Below are 17,507 nucleotides of genomic sequence, written 5' to 3' on the forward strand. Positions count from 1 at the left end.
TAATTCTTTCCAGTTTTTTTTTAAATATATATTTATCATTTCCCTCCATTTTGGGGATTTTTTTTCCTCAGTAATTTTTTCTCCTGGTTTTCTGATTTTTATTTTTTTTAATCATTAGTAATCAGAAAAAATATTTAGCAAAACAGACAATTCTATAATCCAGTAATTTAGAATGCTAATTATATATATTTTTCCAGTATTGAACATCAATTGTGTAAAGACGCTAATCAACTACAGCATGTGCGTCGTTCCTATTGTTGCTTTCAATATGATGCTTTTAGAAATCCCTCGCATCTAATTGAGGCATCCTTTGCGATCGTCCTCCGCCGGGATATTCTCGATTAGCCAAGGTGACTGCGGCCATAAAAAAGGCTGCAGTCCTCCATTAGGCCAACAAATGGCCACGAGTGCAAGACAAAAAAAAAAAAAAAAAACCTTCCATGACATTCTGTCCCTGGTGGACACTGCATTGATTTTCTCCCATGTCTCCTTCTCACTATGTTTTGTGGCTGCGGGTAGCGCCGGCCGCCACTCCTTTCCCGCTAATACGCGCGCTGGCTCTCGCTCTCTCGTTTTCTCGCTCTCTCATATTTTTTCGCTTTCCCTCCATCCTGGCCAGTGGCCGCGTTACCGTTTGTTTCTGTTGACTGCACTTCAAGAGCTTTGGACCTCAAATGGGCTGCTTTGCTGGAGCTGGCAGACATGTTTGCTACGCTAATGCTACGCGGCTACACTTTGGAGTGACAAATGTTTTCTCGTCGGTGCTCGGGACACGACTGATCCCAAACTGTTTTGTATTTATTTCATGATTAAAACGCAACATAAATCTCAAATGATTTTGTTTTTGTCAGGCAAGTTCTCTAGATGCGGATAATCTTATACCGTTTTCTAATCAATGCATGCGATGTAGCTGATCTCAAATCGTTTTCTATGCAGTGCTCAAGATCTCGTTTTTCTTTCCTGTCTCTCGATGTGACAAAAAGTGTTCTAATCAGCGCTCTACATATAACTGATCGCAAACATTATTTTTTTTTTCGATTACGTGCTGCAGACATGGATAATCTCAGGGTGTTTTCTATTCAGCACTGGAGATGTGACCGATCTCATTTTTAAATTGGGTGCTCGAGACGTTAATAATCTCAAGCAGTTTTCTAATCCACACTCCGAATGATCTCAGTTTTGTATTCAGTGCTCTATTTTTAGCTAATCTAAATGATCTATTTGCCATTCTAGTTCTAGAGCTAATCTCGAACCATTTTTTTTATTTGGCACTCTGGCTGCTGCTCATCACATGCAATTTTCTGCTTGATGCTCTCGATGTGACTTGTGTCAAAATGTTTTCTATTCCGTGCTCTAAACATAGCAGTTTTCGATTCAACGCTCAAAGTCTTAAATAATGTTCTGTTTGGCACTTTTGATGTGAGATTTTCTATTCATCACTCTTAACGTGGCTAATAGCAAGCATTTTTTTTCTCTCTATTCGGCGCTCCAAACATGAATAATCACAAGCGTGTTCTATTCGGCGCTCTAGAAATTAAAAATTTTCATCTTCACTTGTGACATGACTAATCTCAAAACTGGTTTCTATTTGTTGCCCTAGATTAGGCTAATCTCAAACCGTTTTCTATTCGCCACTCTATATCTGACTGATCTCAGTCGTAATCAAGAGTTCACTCATTTCCTCGTCATCTTGTCAAAATGCCCCCCCCCCCCCCCAAGAGCAGAGGAAGAATCCGATTCTATGAGTGAGGTCCGAATCCAAAAGTGTAACCGATTTGACAGCGTCCTCTCACTTCATATTTTTCAATAATGTCGCTCAAGAACTACTTCCTGTTTTGTCCTTGACTTTATTTTTTCAGTCCCATAAAATCATCCTCGTTCCCTTGGAGGCTAATTAGCCTAATTTGTCACCATGAGCCAAATTCTGCTCAATTTGGTTGTACAAAAGCTTCGTTTACATGAAATTCATATTTTCCACTTTTATACGTTGGCCTCAAACGACAATAGTGAGGAATATTCAAATCCTGCTAAAACCGACCTTGTTACGCTTAAAACCATTTTGCAATTTCCATTCAGCGCAAGTTGAGTTCTACCAAAGCTTTTGCTCTTGATGCAAATGCAGATCGCATTTAGCAGTGAAATATGTTTGCAGAAGATGCTTTGGGCGGAAACACGGCGTGACCTTGATCAAAGCTCAAGTTCAATCAGGATAAAATGTCGCATGAATTGTTTTTGCACTCTTTTGCTATTCATGAACCAGTTTTCAAATTATACTGCGTGGAACCTTTGCGCATACTATTTTATTTCTACATTTTTTTTCTTCTTTTTTTCCCGGAGAGCTCAGTATTGTTCATTCGGTAATTTTACAGATTTGACATGTCATCATCATTGAGCTCCTTTTTTTTTAATATATTTTCTTTTTTTTCTTTTTTTTTAAATATATATATATTTTTTATATTTTCATTGTTTTCTTTTTTTTTTTGTATGTGGGTGATTATGTGTATGTGCGTGTGTATTCATTAGTTCACCTAAAACCTATTAAAAAAAATTCCATACCGTTCACCTAAACCGAACTCTTCCAGCCAGAGTCGTGAGGCCGTCAGGAGACCCGAGGAAGGACCAAAGAAAAGATACAGTATATATACATATTTTTTTCTTAAACATCATGTTGATACTGATACTGTTAATTACTTCATCAAATCACCTTTTTGACATACCCAAATAACGATGTTTTTTTTTTTTAAATATTATATTTTTGTTTATTTGTTTTTAACACATTAACACAAAAAAATGGGCCGATTATTGCCGAATGTTCTCATTATTGGTAAGTGTTGAAGGACCCCCCCCCCCAATTTTTTTTTTATCCATGATATATAAATTTCCAATTATTAGGCTTATCAAATATCGGCGTCTCCCATATTGTGTATATAAATCAGAATCGGATTCACTCTAATAAAATCCATCCATCCATCCATCCATCCATCCATTTTCTTTACCGCTTGTCCTCACAAGGGTCGCGGGGGTTGCTGGAGCCTATCCCAGCTGGCTTCGGGCAGTAGGCGGGGTACACCCTGAACTGGTTGCTAATAAAATCCATGTTGGTAAATAGTACTGCAGCTTACTGAGTAGTTTTAACCATCTCCTCTGTCGCCTTGTATATGTATGTGCTAGAAGGAGCAGTAAAAATGTCCATTGAAGTGAAGCAAAAAATGCAGCAAAAATTGTTCTTTACATTTTGTCATTATTGTATGTGTTAAATAAGTGCAACATCATATTGTTATTTTTTTTCTTATTGAAAACATATATATATATATATATATATATATATATATATATAAAACTGGGGGGGGGAATTTTACATTTTATTTCATTGTACATTTAGAACAGATATGAGTGATTAATCGTGAGTTAATTATTAAAATCATGCGATTAATTACAATTTTAATCGACTTACACCCCTAATATATATATATATATATATATATATATATATATATATACTGTGTATATATATATATATATATATATATATATATATATATATATATATAATTAAAATTCTAATTAATCGCATGACTTTAATAATTAACTCACGATTAATCACTCATATCTGTTCTAAATGTACAATGAAATAAAATGAAAAATCCCCCCCCACACAGTTTTTCATACTCAACATAAAAGTGGAAAAATATTAACCTAATACAAATATAGTTGTTGTATGTTCTTTTAGTTCAGTGATACAGAAGTACTATAATTCATAAAGTTATTTGAAGTTAAAACGTAATATATATATATATATTAATAAGTGAGGCTGAAGCAAATTAATGACATTTCCATTCATTTTAATGAGGAAAGATGATTTGAAGTTAAGGTCATCGTATCTCAAGGCACCGCTGTAGTTAGTTATTCATTATGATGGTGATGATTATGTTTATTATTATTATTATGGAAGCCTTTTGGACTCCAATATGTGAACTTGATGAAGCAAAGATATTTTATGCCGACAGCAGCCACTCCAGCGGCGAAGCATCCAGTCGCGGACGCATCAGATAAGCTGCCGGTGTTTCCTCGAGCTCGCATTACACCTCAGCACACGCGTTATCTGGCGCACCATCGTGGTCTCATAGCGTTCCTTGTTTTCCATCTGCCTGCCTCTCCTCCCGCCCATGTATTTTTTTGTCATTTGATCAAATTGAATTCCTTCCCCCCCCCCCCGCTGGGTTCACCCGTGCTCGGCATTGCGGCGCAAGCGCACCTTTTGGCCGTGTAACCAAAAACACAAGACGACATTTCGTCAAACAACGCGAGTGTGGGCTCTTCTTATTTACTTTTCTCCTCCTTCGCATTATCCCGGGCTATCTCCCGCTGCACACTTCATGCTCCCCTACCCACAATGCAGTGCAGAGCGGCCGTTTGTTTGAATTATGGTCGCGGAGCCTTACAGGGGAATGCGCACACAAACACACAAGTTGCTCACCTGGGTTGTTGTGTGGTGCTCGCATTGTTAGATTGATCCAATGTCATGGGCCAGATTTCATATATTGTACAAAAGGACATAAATACTGTTATTCATAATTGACATTATACATTCTGTGCTCTCTGATGAATGAAAAAAATTCAATACGCTTTCTTTTGGCTAATTTGGATGTGGCCAAGTGTTTTTTGTTTGGTACTTTTGACATGAATAATCTCAAGCAAGTTTCTATTCAGCGCTCTGGACATAGTTGATCTGAAGCGATTTTCTATTCGGCGCTCTAAGAATAGTCTGAATCTGAAGCAGTTTTCTATTCGGCGCTCTAAACATAATCTGAATCTGAAACAATTTTCTATTCGGCGCTCTAAACATAATCTGAATCTGAAGCAATTTTCTATTTGGCACTCTAAACATAATCTGAAGCAATTTTCCATTTGGCGCTCTAAACATAATCTGAATCTGAAGCAATTTTCCATTTGGCGCTCTAAACATAATCTGAATCTGAAACAATTTTCTATTCGGCACTCTAAACATAATCTGAAGAGATTTTCTATTCGGTGCTCTAAACATAATCTGAATCGGAAGCGATTTTCTATTCGGTGCTCTAAACATAATCTGAATCTGAAGCAATTTTCTATTCAGCGCTCTAAAAATAGTCTGAAGCGATTTTCTATTCGGCGCTCTAAACATAATCTGAAGCAATTTTCCATTCGGCGCTCTAAACATAATCTGAATCTGAAACAATTTTCTATTCGGCGCTCTAAACATAATCTGAATCGGAAACAATTTTCTATTCGGCGCTCTAAACATAATCTGAATCGGAAACAATTTTCTATTTGACGCTCTAAAAATAATCTGAAGCAATTTTCTATTCGGTGCTCTAAACATAATCATAATCTGAAGCAATTTTCTATTCTGTGCTCTAAACATAATCTGAAGCAATTTTCTATTCGGCGCTCCAAACAAAATCTGAATCTGAAACAATTTTCTATTCGGCGCTCTAAACATAATCATAATCTGAAGCGATTTTCTATTCGGTGCTCTAAACATAATCTGAATCGGAAGCAATTTTCTATTCAGCATTCTAAACAATCTGAATCTGAAGTAATTTTCTGTTCGGTGCTCTAAACATAATCTGAATCTGAAACAACTTTCTATTCGGCGCTCTAAACATATTCTGAAGCCGTTTTCTATTCAATGCTCTAGATGTGGCTAATGTCAAATATGTTTTTTGTTCAGCGCTTTAGATGTGGTTAATATCTAACATTTTTGTCTTTGGGACATGCTAACCTAAATAGCCTCTAAGTAGCTAACCTAAAACCGTTTTCTATTTAGCGCTCTAGATGTAGCTTATCTGAAACTGTTTTCTATTCGGCACTCTAGACATGACTGACCTCAGACCTTTTTTTTTTTTTTATGTCAAAATTCTATCCTTTCGGAGATCATCATCGTGCTGAATTTGACAAAATTTGTAAATTTGTTCCTAAATACAAGCAAATCTGCGGATTGTTTTTGGCCTTAGAGGTCCCACCGTACTGGATGGGATACTTTTCATTTCGAGATTTTCCTCAACTTCGGTAGTTTGGCCGGGATGCCTGATTTGAAACTTGAGCTCCACTCGTTTATTCCCCCTCATTGTGAGTTGTGAAATTCAGCAGCACTTCACATTTCCCTCATCCTGCGTAACACTGAAAAAAAGCCGGCTCATTATTTTGCAAGCCAATACCTGCCACGCCGAGCACGCATTCACTGCATTAAAGCCCCCAAGCAGTAAAAAAAAATGGCAGCTAAAAAAGCCCATCAAGCCCGCTCGGAATGTTGGTTTTCATCCTCACTCGTCACGTCGCGGCCGCTTGCTCGTGCTTCTCGCGGCGTGACGCGCTTTGCACGGGCCTCGGCTTTTAACCGCTGCGCCGTCCACGCGGGTGCGCGCCGATGATTTTATTGCAGATGAGGCCCGCTTTGGCCTGAGAGCCAAGTGCTGACTTGGCATGTGGCGGGGGGGGCAGCATGCAGAGCTAGCTAGCTAGCTAGAGTTAGCTGCAAGTTCATGGGCTCGGAAAGGGGGGGGGGGGGTTGAGCGCTGAAAAATGACCGAATAAGTTAGCAGAACAAAAAAAAAAATTTTTGGGAGTTGATTAACTTAAAAGTAAAAGTTTTCCAGAACTTGAAGGATTTAATTAAACCAAACTTATTTTTTCTCTTTTTTTGATACAGTAATTTTAGAAGCTTTCTTACAGCAACTCAATTATTCTCAGTTACTAATTTATTAAAGTTTTAAAATGACTGGTTAATAATAGAATTCCAAACCATAAGTACTTGGTGTCCTCAGGAAGGTCACGGGAATGCTGGAGCCCATCCCAACTGTCTTCGGGAAGCAGGCACGGGTAAACCCGGTGTTCAATTAACCTACCATGCATGTTTTTTTGTAATGTGGGAGGAAACGGGCGTCCCCGGAGAAAACCCTCGCAGGAACACGGAGAACATGCAAACTCCACCCAGGAAAGCCGGACGTGCTAACCAGTTTTTGAAATCGAACAAATTAGGATTTAACCAGATAAGGAAAAAAAACAGATTTTCATTTACAGGGTAAAATAAGGCTAAAATAAATTGACAAATTAACAAGTAAAATGAATTCTGAAATATAGACACAAAATATTACATTACATACATTAAGTTGTGTTTTTAGTATGTACTATATAAAATAATTTGATTTGTTAAATATGACCTTTTTTGAAATAATAGAAGCAAGATTTGAATCACGAAAAAACTCGATTTTATAAATTGCAGCTAATTTATGTTTTTAAGTTATCCTTACCTAAAAACTAGCATAGTTCAATTTAATCAAAAATGATTAATACAAATACTCATAAAGTCTTAAAAAAGTGAAGTTAGTATGTAGTAGTTTTTATCAACTTTGAGTATTGTGTACTTCATCTGTTTGATTATTTTTGAACGTTTGGGTTGTCTTTAATAACAGGAAGACTTCAAGAGTTCTTGGTTTTGTGTCGGTCTCGGCATCCAAAAGTCTCGGTCCCGATACCTTCTAGTCTCCAAAAAGTCTCGTCTCGGTCGGTGTGGACTTGAGCCCGGCGCTTGAACCGTGTGATGGAATTTCCATTTATTTGCCAAGTAAACTAATTAAATTTCCTCCTAATGAATCGAAATGGATTAATTGTGTTTTGGTACCAAATCCTACTCAATTATAGTCCGAGTGGGCTCCAAAAATAATTTCCACTTTTGCTCTGTGTTAAAGTTGATCCAATTTATCATCGATGGGCAAACTTGGTCCTTCATCAGTCTTGCGGCGGTTGCAGATGGAAGAGCAAGATTGTGCGTGTGCGCCAGATGGTCGCCAAAGGAATCGGTCTGCCAATCGGCTTCATCATAGACATGATTAAAGACACTAATTATATGGAAAGAAATTACATTTTGGGTCCCGCAGTCGTTGCCCTGTGACAAGCAACACACACACACACGCGCAGACGTCGGAGTCCTCGGCAAAGCAGCGTCTCATGGCGGACTGATAGCAATCATGTCGCTGCTAATCAGGGCGCTTGGCGAACAAAGCCGTCGGAGGAATTCAATCATATCGCAGATGATGAAACCATTTAGCATCAGGAGGAGGAACGCGGCCTCCCACGCCGCTCCTCGACGTACTCCTCATTTCCCGGAAAAGAATTGCCCGAGTGAGCTTTGTGGAGAAGCCGCGTGTGATCCCACGCGCCGCCAGACGCTCGCCGGCTCGCTCGCTCGCTCGCTCGGGCCACTGATCTGATAAGACGCCGTTAGTCCTCATGAGAGGTGCCGAGTTTCTCAGAAGGCGATCGGCATCTTGAGAGGATCATGAGGCGAGCTTTGCGGGGGTGCTGGTCACCCCCCCCCCCCCCAAAAAAATGAAGTCAGACTTTGAAGAGAGGAATGCTGATGGACGCTTCTTCACACATACGATGACTTTTCTGGCTCGAGTTGCACCCTTCCTTGTAATCGGCTCCTGGAGTACGTGCGCACGTCGGCAACACTTTTGGTAAAGGAAGAAACTCCGCATTGGTCAAAGAAATAAGTCGAATGCGGCAGAAGGTTCATCTTAATTTAATTTTATTTATATATTTTTTTCATCTTAAATTTCTGAATATGCGCATCTGTAGTGTAGTCCGCACTAGTCTTACTTTTGTCAACGAATTTCATCAACATACATTTTTCACCGGACTAAAACCCTCACTCATTCACTGCCATTGACGGCTATAGACGTCAAAAATTCATTTGAACTATTTCTATTAGTTCAAATGAATTTTTTTTCCCCCCAGTTTTGTTAACAAGAGTATGAAAACCTAGATTTTTAAAAATTGTATTAGAACAGATTTAAAATTTGTGATTAATCGTGAGTTAACTCGTGGTCGTGCGATTAATTACGATTAAAAATTGTAATCGCCTGACTCCCCTAATTTCTAATAATGTTTTCTTAAAAAAAAAAAAAAAAAAAGATTAAAATTTTAAAAAAGATTAAAAAATTTAGGGGCAGCCGGCGATTACAATTTGTAATTGTAAATATTTGCAAGACTTCACTAGTCAACTCACAATTAATAACAAAATCCTTAATTAAAAAAAAAAGAAAGAAAAGATTATTAAAAATTAGGGGCGTCAGGCAATTAAAAGTCTTAATTGTAATTAATCGAATTACTTCACTAGTTAACTCACAACTAATAACAAATTTTATATCTGTTCTAAATGTCCCCCCCCCCAAAAAAAAAAAAATTCTAGGCTTTCATACTCTTGTTAACAAAAATGGAAAAAAATGTTAAACTAATAGAAATAGTTCAAATTAATTTTTGACGTCTATTGCTGTCACTGGCAGTGAATGAGTTAATAAACAATAGCTGGGACTAAATCAGTATGGATTTTTGTCGACTAATAAAAAGCTAAAAATGTACTTCATAAAAACTGGACTCAAATCTATGGACACCACTTTCATTTCATTTCATACATGAAACTATGTTGTGCACTACGTTATCTCACGCTACACGACGCTCTCCATGCAGTTCTCTGCCAGCCCTTCGGAGGGACGCAAATGTTTCCGAGTCCGACGTTGGCCCGTTGGCACCAATTTGCATTCTCATCTGAGTGTCGAACCGGCAACAGCTGGCGAGTGGATGGACGAAACGTACGTGAAAAATGCGCATTGTTGTAAATCCACACTTTTTTTTTATGGCCCCGATGCGCACGCCAAAAGTTGAGCGTGTACCTTCACCGCAGCCATTGAAAACACAACGTTGCGGGTTAGCCAGATGTTTGGCCCATGCAGCAAATATTCAACAAGGTTGGGTTTGTATAATCCTGCTGATGGACAAACAAACCAAGCAAAAGAGATGATTCAGAAAACTCAAAGATGTGTTTTTTTTAATATATATATATATATATATGTTTTTATTTATATGATGTACAGATGTGGTGTTTTGCAATTTTAAATAAATTTGGGACTCAGACAACCCTTTGAATTTATATCCCACTAAAGATTATCTCTGTCCAGCAAAAAAAAAAAAAAAAAAAACATTATCCTTTCCACCAAATGCAAGATAGATTACAATTAAAGGTTAGAACTTTTTCTTTTTTTTTCTTCTTTTTTTGTTAAACAAAATTGTTAGAGGAAAAATGTAAAACTAGTAAAATCTGAAAAAAAAATAGTTTGACAAAAAAAATGAATAGACAACAAAAATCATGAAATTGAAAAGTAAGCCAAACCCTTAAAAAAAAAAATAGCCCTCATTTAAACTTTTACGAAAATTTGTTGCATTTGCTGTTACGAAAAATGTATTTGATGGGCGCTATGCCAAAGCAAGAGGTGGCGCTATAGTCCCCGAGCCAGACGACAACTTCAGCCAATCAACAACCTGACGAAAGACATTTCCGGGAAAAGGCACAAGAAAATAATGACTTAATTTATTCACGTCAAATCATGTACTGTTGTTCACTTCTCAACGCCGGTGATGTATAATGACAAACACCGCAATGAAAATCTCTTCGACGAGATCGCAAAAGATAGTCAAGCTGTTTGTTGATCCACATCCAGAGGTGGCAAATTCAGGTCCAGAAAGTAAAAACACTGCCACAGTTTGGCTTTAGCCTCTAGTGCTGCTAGCTAGCTAGCTCCCTAGCATGTAAACGAGCACCATGGGCGCTAGCTAGCTAGCTCGCTCCCTAGCAGCCAGCTAGACTTTATGTCACGGGTATTTTCCACACGGTGACGACGAGGCACTCTAAAGCAAGCGACGGCAGCTGTCAGTCGGACTTATTTTTTCCCCTTTTGCTTTTCCACCTTTTCTCTGTGGCATGCACACACTCATGGACGACGGGGCACTCTAAAGTCGTCGTGGACTATCGATTTCAGCATTTAGTTATTTTTTTTAACGTGCAGAGGAAAAGTTCATATTCAAAAACATAATTATCCAATCCAATCTAATAAACAAGCGTTTCCAAAGTGCTATAAAAATAAAAATAAATAGTCAATAAAATACTAAATTAATTAGTAAATAAAAACATTGCATTAAAAATTATTTATAAAAAATATATATTTTTTTTTAATACCTTAAGACCCACTCAATCCATGCTGAACTAAAAGCCAAGGAATAAAATTTTATATAATAAATTAATAGAATAATTATGATCTTTTTTTTCTTTTCTTTTTTTTTAGAAAAAGGTTATTTATTTATTTTTAAATAAAGGAATTGTAATGTATTTAGAAACAAATCAATTAGATCAGTTTTTTACAAGCACCGCTACTCAAGTACACAATGTGAGTAATCGTTGTGAAGTCAGTCGGACTTATTTTTTCCCCTTTTGCTTTTCCGCCTTTTCTCTGTGGCATGCACACACTCATGGACGACGGGGCACTCTAAAGTCGTCGTGGACTATCGATTTCAGCATTTAGTTATTTTTTTTAACGTGCAGAGGAACAGTTCATATTCAAAAACATAATTATCCAATCCAATCTAATAAACAAGCGTTTCCAAAGTGCTATAAAAATAAAAATAAATAGTCAATAAAATACTAAATTAATTAGTAAATAAAAACATTGCATTAAAAATTATTTATAAAAAATATATTTTTTTTTTTAATACCTTAAGACCCACTCAATCCATGCTGAACTAAAAGCCAAGGAATAAAATTTTATATAATAAATTAATAGAATAATTTTGATCTTTTTTTTCTTTTCTTTTTTTAGAAAAAGGTTATTTATTTATTTTTAAATAAAGGAATTGTAATGTATTTAGAAACAAATCAATTGGATCAGTTTTTTACAAGCGCCGCTACTCAAGTACACAATGTGAGTAATCGTTGTGAAGTCAGTCGGACTTATTTTTTCCCCTTTTGCTTTTCCACCTTTTCTCTGTGGCATGCACACACTCATGGACGACGGGGCACTCTAAAGTCGTCGTGGACTATCGATTTCAGCATTTAGTTATTTTTTTTAACGTGCAGAGGAACAGTTCATATTCAAAAACATAATTATCCAATCCAATCTAATAAACAAGCGTTTCCAAAGTGCTATAAAAATAAAAATAAATAGTCAATAAAATACTAAATTAATTAGTAAATAAAAACATTGCATTAAAAATTATTTATAAAAAATATATATTTTTTTAATACTTTAAGACCCACTCAATCCATGCTGAACTAAAAGCCAAGGAATAGAATTTTATATAATAAATTAATAGAATAATTATGATCTCTTTTTTCTCTTTTCTTTTTTTAGAAAAAGGTTATTTATTTATTTTTAAATAAAAGAATTACAATGTATTTAGAAACAAATCAATTGGATCAGTTTTTTACAAGCGCCGCTACTCAAGTACACAATGTGAGTAATCGTTGTGAAGTGAGTTTTCAGGGTTGTCGGTTTCACGGATGGGACGAAGGAAGGAAAGTGCGGGGGGGGGGGGGGGGGCAGTTAGGTTGTGGCGGTCTGGACTGATGGCGTCTACCAAGAGCAAATTAAAATAAAAGCCAGGGATGGATGACAGTGGGCACAAGATGGTGTTGGGGGAGGATGAGGTTGTGGGGGGGGGGTCGCAATGTGGGAGTTTAGCCAATGAGGCGTGGACTGGCTGTGTTTTTGGAAGGACGGAAGTCGTGACTGCCGGTTGATTTACGACGGCTTTGCTTTTAATGAAATTGTTTCAGTGACAGAGCCGGTAAAAGGCCCTTAATGGATTGGCCGGCCTAATGTAATGAAATTACTCCCGCTTTCACTACACACAGGAAAGAAAGAATAAAAGATGACATTGGCAGCAGCAGCAGCAGGAGGAAAATGCAATTAATATTTACAGAAGAGACAAGAAGGGTGGCCACTTCCTCCCCACTCTCTCTCTCTCTCTTTGGGCGTCTACCTCCCTCCCTCTCTCTCTCTCCCTCTCTCTCTCTCCTGTCTGGCTGGCGGGTGGGCGAGCGAGGCAGCAGGTGATAGGCTGCCGCCACGTCGGCCGTTTGGCCACTTCTATCCCTCCTCGCCGGCTCTCCTTTTTCCTCTCCTCCTCCTCCTCGGGGCGGCTCACACATCACGGCGCCGAGGTGAGAGCGGCCGTCCCGTCCGCCGTGCGTGTGCGTGTGCGTGCGTGCGCGTGTGTGTGTGTGTGTAGGGTCTCCTACTTTTGAGCTCACTACTGAGGTATCACCTCCCCGCCTCCTCCTCCTCCTCCTCCTCCTCACACACTCATTCACGCCTTTTTTTTTTTTGGGGTAGTCCCTCCTCCTCACCCCCCTCAGCTTAGCGGACCTTGACTCTCTCTTGTGTGTGTGTGTGTGTGTGTGTGTGTGCGTGTGTTTAGGCAACTGGACAGCAACCACATCAGCTGCATTGAAGATGGGGCTTTCCGAGCACTGCGCGATCTGGAGATTCTGTAAGTGGAGAAAAAAAAAAAAAATCTTCCTCCTCCTACTCCATCCTCTCCATCCTTCGTCTAACAGGTTTCATCCTTCATTTTTGATCTTCTTCCTCACTTTTAGCAAGTGTCTATTAGTGACTCATCTGGAAAAATGTGCATGCCAAAGTGTCTTTTTCTTACAAAATGTTCCTGATCCTGCACGTTAATACAAATATGCTCATTAGGCACTCAAGTTGCTCCATATTGCGCACATTTTTTTTTTTTCTTCCAATTTGCATTTTTATGTTCCTGGCGAGCTATTATTTGAAAGTTGTTGTTTTTGTGTGTTGCGCAAGCTCGTTTTGTCTGCAGGCGTCTTTTTTTTTTTTTTTTTTGCAGTGCATCGCCGCGTAGCAGGAAAAGTTCCAGCGCTGCTGATAAAACTTGTAAATGAGCAAAGGAGAGGGCGCAGAGGAGGAGAGGATGTCAGGGCGCGAGTGGGAGGGGGGGAAAAAAAACAAAACAATACAATCAACATTTCAATTTGAGCGCTCGGGAAACGTGTTTGAATTGCGGTGGTTGGTATGGAGACGGTCAAGGTCGCCAGCGGGAGATAATCCGCTTTTGGTCATTAAATCAAGTTGAAATGAAATTGATTTGTTTTTTTTAATTGGAAAAAAAAAAATCTGGTGATTTCAATTTGCTTTTTGAACTCATAATGATGCAAACCACTAATAGGAAAGTAGTAATTATGCTGCATTCGAGGATGGTCAGAAATCTAATTTTTTTCCAAATTCCGACCTGAAAGCGTTCGAGGTGAAGGTAAACAACCAAAATGGTGGATCGTGGTACATTTTTTCATTTTGGTCCTCAAAACTCATTTTGACCTCCAGCAAGTTTGCCTTCTCGCAATTTTGCTTCATTTATTGTTTATTTATTTCATGAGCAGTTTTGTAGGTCACCGTATAGCGATAGCGGCAAACCGTCATGTACGTTGTGTGGAGTTATGGCGAATATTTGTGAACGAAGAAAGCTATCAAGTTTCATACGGGGTCGCCATTGTAGAGTGACGTCACCCGTAGTCCGTCGGTGAAGTCGTGGTCCTTTTTTTTTTTCCCCGACCTCGCAAGTGGAATTTCAAGAGTTCAAGAGGTCGTTCCCGTACACACTTCCTGGTTTGAACTCGGAAAAGCCCGACTTCCGACCGTCCTCGAATGCAGCATTAGTGACAAGGAAGTATTTGGAAGTGATGTATCTTGACTGTCCTGAGATCTTTGTATGCAGGGGAGGAGCTAAGTTTAGCTTGGGTAGTTAGCAGTTAGCAGCTATTAAAAATGTTGCTATTTTTTTATTTATGTTTTTGCTATTAAAAAAAATGTGAGCTAACAAACAGCAGCGGTCGCAATAATGCTTGACAATTGCTATATTTCATCTACAGCCATGTATTATTAGGGGTAATAAAAGTTGTTATAGTTTTATTTTTAATATCATTAATATAAGCAATTATTTTGAAAATATCCGCTACTTTTTTTCTTTCTTTCCTGTATTTAGTCCGCAGTTTCATTGCAACATTTGAGGGCACTCAAATAGAAATACACGCACTTACATTAGCTAAGCTTGTTGCTAAAGTGTAAAACTCCACAGTCTCCGTTTTCCTGCAGCGGCCCGTTTTCTTGCTAGCTTGCGCTCAGTCACCACTTGGATCAAAATTGTGTGTTGGAATCACATGATGAGCTTGTCCGACTTGTTTGTTTGCTGTTGTAGTTTGTCTACGAAAACGAGTTGCCCTCAACCGATCTGAGACAACTTTGCAGTGGAACAGCAAAAATAAATAACCGGTTTTGTTGTACTTGGGCTCCCCCTACAGTCTAGAAATGAAATGAACTTTGAAGCACGGAAGGTAATTGGAAAATTAGTGTTTGCTAGCTAATTGATCCAAATGGAATCCGATGACTTGAAATATAAATTTAAAAAAAAAAAAATATATATATATATATATATATATATATATATATATATCTCACTTCAAAAACAAATGTTTTTAAAAAAAATATGATTTCATAATAAAGCGATGACTTGACAAGGCAAACTCGACTCCACTTGACAATGCGGCGTTAATGGCCGCCATCCGTCGCCATCCGTCGCCGCGGCGTTGATGGCGCAGTGCGAGCTGCCTAATGTGCTCGCATGAATGATTCAAGAGCGTCGGGGCTTCCGGTGCAAACGGTTCGATACTCGGGCACGTGGGGAGCCGGATGAAAATTGAGCCAGGCTGCTTTTGAGAAGAAGTCGCCGCGCCGCGTTCACCTTTTTGGTCGCGGACTTTTGAGAGTGATGACGGTTGATGCGGGACGTTAGCAATTCATTAGAGGCTCGACGGCGGGATTTACGATGCGCTGTAAATACACAGCAGAAGGCGGGACGGGACACACGCTTTATTCACCCCGTGTGACGTTTTAATAAAGCCAGGTGCGCACACACACACACACACACACACACACACACACACCATCTGTCCAGTCCAAGTGGTCAAATTTGTGACCACAATACAAAATAATGTGAGGTCATGTGATTGCACTCAATTGCATTTAATATTCCACTTCAAAGTAGTAACAGAATTGCGAACAAAATTCAGATCACAAATTTCGATTTTTACAGTCGATTTGTACTGTATACGTTTGTCCGTCCATCCACAAATAACCAAAAACCAAGTCAGTTTGTACTGTCTCTGTCCGTCCGTCCGTCTGTCCGTCCGACCGTCCAAACATCCATCACGATAGCCAAAAACTGCACTGAATCCGTCCGTCTGTCCATCCATCCATCCAATTGTCCAATCCATCCGTCCATCCACAAATAGCCATAAATTGCAATTCGATTTTTACTGTCTCCGTCTGTCCATCCATCCGTCCACATCCATCCGTCCATCCACCCTTCCATCCACCCTTCCATCTATCTATCCGTCAAACCATCCATCCAGCCATCCGTCCAATCTGTCCATCCATCAATCCGTCCAATCCATCCAGCCAGCCATCCGTCCAATAGGTCCATCCATCCACAAATAGCCATAAATTGCAAGTCAATTTTTACTGTCTCCGTCTGTCCATCCATCCAATTGTCCAATCCATCCGTCCATCCCTTTAATCTGTCCGTCCATCAATCTGTCCAATCCATCCATCCATCCATCCATCCACAAATAGCCATAAATTGCAATTCGATTTTTACTGTCTCCGTCTGTCCATCCATCCGTCCATCCACTCACCCGTCCATCCACCCTTCCATCTATCCGTCCGTCAAACCTTCCAAACCATCCATCCAGCCATCCGTCCAATCTGTCCATTCATCAATCCGTCCAATCCATCCAGCCAGCCATCCGTCCAATAGGTCCATCCATCCACAAATAGCCATAAATTGCAAGTCAATTTTTACTGTCTCCATCCGTCCATCCACTCATCCGTCCATCCACCCTTTCATCTATCCATCCGTCAAACCTTCCAAACCATCCATCCAGCCATCCGTCCAATCTGTCCATTCATCAATCCGTCCAATCCATCCAGCCAGCCATCCGTCCAATAGGTCCATCCATCCACAAATAGCCATAAATTGCAAGTCAATTTTTACTGTCTCCGTCTGTCCCTCCATCCATTTGCCCATCCACCCTTCCATCCATCCATCCATCCAATCCATCTAGCCATTCATCCGTCCACAAATAGCCAAAAACTGTATCTGTCTGTCAGTCCATCCATCCATCCATCCATCCATCCGTCTGTCCGTCCATCCATCCATCTGTCTGTCCATCCATCCATCCCTCCAACCGTCCATCCATCCAAAAATATTCAAAAATAGCAAATGGCAATAAACAACTAGAAGTTCATTATTTTATTTTGTTACTATTATTAATGATACCCGAGTCACCTGCCCCAATCGAGCACTGCAATTTTTTTCCCCACATCATCCAAATGACTCGATCGTCCGTCTGTTTTCAAAATCCAATGTGTCCCCCAAGCCCGAATGTCCGCCCAGTGAGACTGTAAGGAGACCAACTGTGGGCTCACTATTTGGCAAGCGGGATGTCACAGTCGTTACGTTTCGTGTCCGTAAAGTCATTAAAAATCCGATTTCAAAGCAGGAATAAGAGCAAAGGTAAGACTCTCGTCCCCTCGTGTCTCTCGTCTCCGCCG

At 39.3% G+C, this 17,507-nt stretch overlaps 1 protein-coding gene across 2 annotated transcripts in view; it reads left to right on the forward strand.

The window, feature by feature from the left end:
• slit3 (slit homolog 3 (Drosophila)) overlaps positions 1-17,507 on the forward strand; it is a 220,699-nt gene that overhangs the window by 92,307 nt on the left and 110,885 nt on the right. The window contains exons 1-2 of one of the 2 annotated variants that reach the window (XM_077578264.1): positions 12,905-13,036; positions 13,294-13,365. Coding sequence is in view for 1 of the 2 variants with exons in the window: in XM_077578263.1 (XP_077434389.1) it covers positions 13,294-13,365 (72 nt within the window). In the remaining variant the exon portion in view is untranslated. Of the gene's footprint in view, positions 1-12,904; positions 13,037-13,293; positions 13,366-17,507 lie in introns of those variants that run through there. The other variant, XM_077578263.1, reaches the window with a different exon arrangement.

Source organism: Vanacampus margaritifer, chromosome 10 (genome assembly GCF_051991255.1).
Source record: "Vanacampus margaritifer isolate UIUO_Vmar chromosome 10, RoL_Vmar_1.0, whole genome shotgun sequence".
Classification (NCBI taxonomy): Eukaryota; Metazoa; Chordata; class Actinopteri; order Syngnathiformes; family Syngnathidae; genus Vanacampus; species Vanacampus margaritifer.